At 34.0% G+C, this 6,253-nt stretch overlaps 1 protein-coding gene across 1 annotated transcript; it reads right to left on the bottom strand.

The window, feature by feature from the left end:
• Positions 1-2,628: 2,628 nt before the first annotated feature.
• Positions 2,629-6,010, bottom strand: LOC132172270 (small ribosomal subunit protein uS11x). The gene is made up of 6 exons (XM_059583745.2): positions 5,900-6,010; positions 4,387-4,506; positions 4,256-4,301; positions 3,642-3,727; positions 3,164-3,293; positions 2,629-2,894 (listed from the first exon to the last, which is right to left on the bottom strand). Exons 1-6 carry the CDS (start codon positions 5,900-5,902, stop codon positions 2,827-2,829), a joined length of 453 nt encoding a protein of 150 aa, XP_059439728.1. The 5' UTR covers positions 5,903-6,010; the 3' UTR covers positions 2,629-2,826.
• Positions 6,011-6,253: the final 243 nt, after the last annotated feature.

Raw genomic sequence — 6,253 nt, forward strand, 5'->3', positions numbered from 1 at the left:
AAGTATATATATATATATATATAAGAGGACACAAAAGTATTAATTTGTATCATAACCTTATAAAAATTATTCTCATACTGTATTATTTTGACTGTGTCTAAGCCAAATCTACATACATGTTACAAATTAAAACATATCCCACAATTCAAGGAGTAATTATGTGGCATTTAAGGAATTCAACCACATCCCATGATTGGGAGAATATAATAATTTGACTTTTTATGGCTGGAGGGGGATTAATGTTTTAGTCATGCCATTTATAATTTATACCACATGTTTGAAAATTGAATAGTGCTGCTGTCATCATGACTCTTTGCAACTTCATCATCTACGTTAACAATGAGATCATCTAAGAGATTAATAATTATGTCTAAGGATTAATCGGATATTAAACAAATTCATACAATGAAAATAAATAATTTTACATATAACAAATCAAACACATTATTTAGAAGAGGTTTGGATCTTCATAAATAAGTCCTTGTTAAAAAAAAAAAAAAAAAAAGGGGGATTATTAGACCTTACAACGTCATCAAGATGGGATAGTTGTGTGGTTTCTTTCATTTTTATTTTTTAAAGTGAACCTCAAAAATTAATTATTTCTCCAATTTTTTTTTTTTTAATGCTAATTTTGACCTAAATATCAAAATTTTTGTTCATCCATGCCATCAGGATGATCGTCGCAACAAAAGGCTAAACATAATGAGTGTGTTTGATAAATAACACTGCACTGTTCATGTTTAGTAGGAGAAAAAAATGAGTGTAATAATTAGTATAGAAAAGTAAAAAAGTAGTATTGAAAAATGGAAAAAATTTGTTTTGTAGTGATTTTTTTATTTGAATAGTAGTAAAAAGTAAATAATATGATATAAAAAGTGAATGATGTGATATAAAAGTGAAAATGTTTTGTTGATTTTTTTGGGGAATGAAATGAATAGTGTTGAGACAGTTGTCCAGTAGTAACAGACCGCGAAGTGGGGGTGTGGCGGTCATGTTACCTCCGATGCCTAAATTAGAATGTGAGTAGAAATAAGAGTAAATATAATAATCAAATAAGAATAACTGAGAATAGTTAAGGATAGAATTTACTGCCCTTTTGACATTGCGGTATGTGTTTTTTTTATAGATGGAGCTTGAGAGTGAGAGTCCTCACAGGACTCTCACTTACTTTTCTCAAATATTGGTAACCACTCTTAGAAAATGGGATTGAGTTTGTTGAGAGGATATATGTCTCATAATAATCTCTGGGAGGCTACATGATGCCCCCTTCATGTACCTTGACTCATTTCGATGAGATCTGGTGTGTTATCCCTTATCTAGTTTGTTGAGGGATAGTTGGGCTTCCTTGATTTGCTAGATATGCATGATATTGTAGCCAACCGCTTGGTTTGGTGTGAATCATGCTGTAGTGTGTGAGCTTTAGACACTTACACTCAGAGGCTTTGCAATGTGGATCCTCTATGGGGTAGTGACCCTTTAATTGGGCCTTAAGAGATATTTTATATCAACAAATAGTGTTTGAGAATGTTGGTGTTGTTTAACAAACAAGGCAAATTAAGTGCACATGACAAATTTAAAGCGTTGGTGGAAATATGTATAGTTGGCAATTTCGTATTCTACTTTTTTTAGATGGACTTTCCAAGGGAAGTCAATTTAGTGCAGCATTTCAAATCATCAAGAGGACGAAATTATGAAAGAAAAAACTTTTGACAGTAAGGGTATCTTTGAACGTAGGAAAGGACATGGTTGACGTGAAGTATAATATACATATAAAACTATAATATACATATAAAACTGCATGCAATTGGTAGGGCGTTTATCTTGATGGCAACTCTATTAGGTTTAAGGTTAAAATTTTTTTGGCGCAAATAGTTTTTAGGGGTCACATCCATTTCGCACAGGTCTGAAATTTGCTCGGCAAAGGTAGGTAGAGACGAAGAAACTTTCCATAAAAAGATTTTAAATGGATGTTCAATCATTCTAAACTAACTATAAGAGTGGTCGACCCACTCCCTATTCTCCCTTTAACCAAGAAGATAGTTTGGCCAATTTAAATGAACAATCCAAGAAATTGACTATTGCATTGGATCTAAATCCCCAAAATCCATTGTTCCCTCCCCCGACCCAAGCCCTCATGGTCATTTCATTTCCTCACCAGTCTCCAAAATATAAAATCCAAATCCAAAAAGAAATTCTACATGGTGATTCGATTTAATCCTCTTCTTCCTCCTCTTCGTCATCATCTTTTTCTTCTTAATTCTATTAATCATTATATTGTGTTATTTGCTAGTGAAAAAGTTTTGATATCTAAATTACGTGTAGGTATAGTGTCAACAACAGCAGGGAAAGACGTAAAAAGTGGCAGATAAAAAACTATGGTCACAGGCAGATTTGAAGTGGTAAAGAGAAAATTTGGACCAGGAAAATCAGGTTGGCTTTGATAATATATAAATTCTCACATTAATAGGAAACAATCAAAAACAATGTCCATCCAATAGTAAACAGGAAGGTGGAACCGAGCTTACTTGAAAGAAACACGAAAAAAATTTACACTTATCAACCACCCAGAACACAAAAATTAGGATAATGCACCATCATCAATTTTAAATAGTGTAATCTGTCGAGCCAGAAAGCATAATTTTGAGAAAGTTATATAAAAATTGTTTCCAAATGAGCTGAAAATAAATATTTGGCGAATCACATAGAGACCGGGACTACAAATGAGTTTCAAAATTGGCTAATTTTCCAAGGTCCGGCAATTCAATTGGAAAACACAAACTATTGCAAGAACAAAAACAGCTCTGACTGGATAATAATAGCAAAAGCTCACAGCCGTCTCCCTCGTCTACCACCCTTCCTACGAGTGCTATCACTGGGAATTGGAGTGACATCCTCTGAAACATAAGTTCAAGGTCAAAATTAAATCGCCATTAATACACGAGAAAACAGGTTCAAGGCATAGTTTCGAAACAATGTAAACCTCAAGCTGCATTGCATAAAAGACATGCACTCCTCTAAGATTATATGTTGAATTAATTCCTTAAACATTATGTGAAGTTAAATCTTCTAACAAACCCTAATTTTAAAGCTATGCTGTTGGATGACGGAAATGGATACCAATTTGAAATTGTGAAAATTGCATTCTTGGGAATAAGAGGCTTACCTATACGTCCAATTTTCATTCCAGAACGAGCAAGTGCGCGGAGAGCAGACTGTGCCCCAGGACCAGGTGTTTTTGTCTTGTTACCGCCAGTGGCACGGAGCTTGATGTGCAGCGCAGTAATGCCAAGTTCCTGCTTTTTAAATATTTAAACTTAGTAAAGTGACTTTGCAGTCGAAGATAACCATAATGTTTCATAATGATGAATGAGAGAATGACTACAAAAGCAAAGTCCCATCTCAAAAAAAAAAAAAAAAAAAAAAAAAAAAAGGTTCAAATGATCCATACAGCAAAAAAATATTTGGATTTCAAATCAACCTGAAAATGGAACATTTTAATCGAAATTAACGAATAAATAAAGCTTTCTAAAAGAGACATCAACAGCATGAGTGCTCAGTTCCCAACACTAAAGCAATCTAATCAAAGTTAGTTTCAGCTTAGAAGATCAGTTTGAGAGAATATATAGAGAGAAGAGATATACCTTGCATCTCTGAGCAACATCCTGAGCTGCAAGCATGGCAGCATATGGTGAAGACTCATCTCTGTCAGCTTTCACCTTCATCCCACCTGTATTTAGATTACATTAACAAGCTACGAAGCAGTTGCTCAATCCACAATATGTAAACTATTACACATTCAGGCATCCTAGATTCTATCACAGGAATGAAGGATCCCAGATTTCTTAAACACATAAGGAGAAATATAGAAGGAACTCGCTAAAAATCAGGTTTTATAGAAAAGAACTCCCATAATTAGGAGATGGCTTAGACTTCTACTAGTTAGATAATCAGTTATGATATACATTATTGTTGACAGCCCAAAGTTTTAAAAAAGAACTTTTGGATTATATGTCTGTGAAGTAAAAACAAAAATATATACAAAAAATATCCATGCTGCCCCATCTACCAATTACCAACCAATAGGCATACATAAATTCTCAGGAAGGATAAATACATATAACATATCCCATAGTATAACTATAAGATGTAAGGTCCATGATATTTGAACACAACTAATGGCCTCCACACAAAAAAAAACAAAATAGAAAGTGATACACATAATATTTAGCATAAAGAAAGGTTTTAATTTCCTTACCTGTAATTCGAACAAGTGTTTCACCACCTGAGAGATCAGTCACATGCTGCAGATCAACCAAAAGTACACTTTCAGTCAGACTCCTAGGAATTTTAAATTTTAAAAAAACCGAACAAACAAATTATACTTACAATAAATGTGTCATTAAATGACGCAAAAATGTGGGCAACACCAAAAACTTGTTCTCCTTCTCTTACAGAAGGTCCAAGGGTCACATTTTCTTCCTTTGGCTCCCTAGTCTTCCTCCTCGACTAGTACCCATCAACATAAAAACATATAAAACTAAAGAGAGTCAGAAACCATGCAATCTTGCAAGTCTGACAATAGCTCTTTTCTTTATACATAATATGAAGGATTTAATAGGTAAAATGTACAGCACAATCTATCTTGCACCGCTGAAACTCTTGCAGTCAAGAGCTGGTACTGTGCCCTAATTCAATGTAAGCAGCTGTGTTAACTTACTGCCTGACAATACTTGAGCCAGCCAGCTCGGCCAGCTGCAAGACAATAACTCATGTAAATCAAATTAACATGTTCTGTAGCTATTCTGATGCTGAAGCATAAGGTCAAAGCATGGGGATACAAAAGACACAACCAATCCACTTGAATTACACTTGACATAACTAAATTGCATCAGTCGAACAGCTTGAGCATATTCAAAACTTCAATAAACAAGACAAGGCATGGCTCATGAACAAGAGCAGCAAGAAAAGCTTCAATCGAACCAGTCAATCTTCAGACCCGAAAAATAAAAAAGGTAAATTGACTCTAACTTTTTCTACATGTTAATACTGGCATAAGATACAAGGCTGAGAGATGTTTTGTATCGTTGCTAATAACCAAACTTTACCTACAAAAGCCCCCAGAAAGTAACCTACATGCATAACATGTTAGGCAATTCCATCTAATAAACACCTTACAAACATTCTGTTAAAGAAATGTAAAAGGGTACTTCTCTAAGGAATTTGCAAAAGCCATTGCTTTTGAAATCTATACTTCACATGCCTGAAACAAACTTATTGAAGTGACCTATACAGATTGTACATTGCTTTTCAGTCAGTAGATAAATACTACATGTTGTAAGAAAGAACCTATACATAATACATAAAAAAGAGGAATTCACAAACATTTCAATTGATTACCTACGCGTACGCAGATCTTTACCATATAGGAAATAAAACTCATTCTTCTTAAAATTATTATTTTTAAAAAAATAAAAATAAAGCATTTGCATCGTATTCATATTGCTTTACTTTCAAAAAAATAATAATTTCAACGCCCAAATCACACCAAAGTTACAAACAGATTCAAATCCTCTTAAAGAATTTTTCTCTTATCGTGCACAATTTAAAGGCCATAAGACTAAAAAACATCATAAATTTTGTAGATGGTATCTAAAATGCAAATCAATTTCCTAAACTATGCACAGAACCGACAATCTTCTAATCCTGAAAAAAAAAAAAAAAAAAAAAAAAAAAACCCAAAGCTTCTAGATCTGAAATGAAACAAAATTTAAACCGCAACCCTAAGAGGTTTCACTTGCAATTGAAAGCGTATGTAGAGAAAGAGGACTCGAAAGTAAACGACGTGGTACAGAATAAGAGAATTGGGGGAGAGCCGATATCGCATTCGATCTTAGTTTACCATGGCTTCCAAGTGATGAGATTAAGAGCTCTAGGGTTTCTGAGGAGGCTCTGACGCTTCTTTCAGCTGCAAAAGCCCTAAAGAGAAGAAGAGTGAGAAAGGTTGTCACAGCGTCGTTTTATATGAGAAGATGCGCTAGGGTTTTGCCACGACGAAAGCGAGTGAAGAGTGGGATTTACAGAAATGTCCTTCGATTTCCTTTATATTAATATGCTACCTTTGGTATTGGGATTAACGTGAAATAACACTTCTATTCATTTTGTGGATCCGGATCCTCTCGGTCCATTTTATTTTGTGGATTCAGACTTTTCTAGCTATAATTTTTAAAAAGAAATTTTAGGATCATAAATAGAA

Source organism: Corylus avellana, chromosome 1 (genome assembly GCF_965113065.1).
Source record: "Corylus avellana chromosome 1, dhCorAvel1.hap1.2, whole genome shotgun sequence".
Lineage (NCBI taxonomy): Eukaryota > Viridiplantae > Streptophyta > Magnoliopsida > Fagales > Betulaceae > Corylus > Corylus avellana.

Coding starts and splice junctions, on each gene's coding strand:
- LOC132172270 (XM_059583745.2), bottom strand. Junction 4,302..4,386: donor CATTTAATGACACATTTATT/GTAAGTATAATT, acceptor GTTGATCTGCAG/CATGTGACTGATCTCTCAGG. Junction 3,294..3,641: donor ATGTTGCTCAGAGATGCAAG/GTATATCTCTTC, acceptor TTTAAAAAGCAG/GAACTTGGCATTACTGCGCT.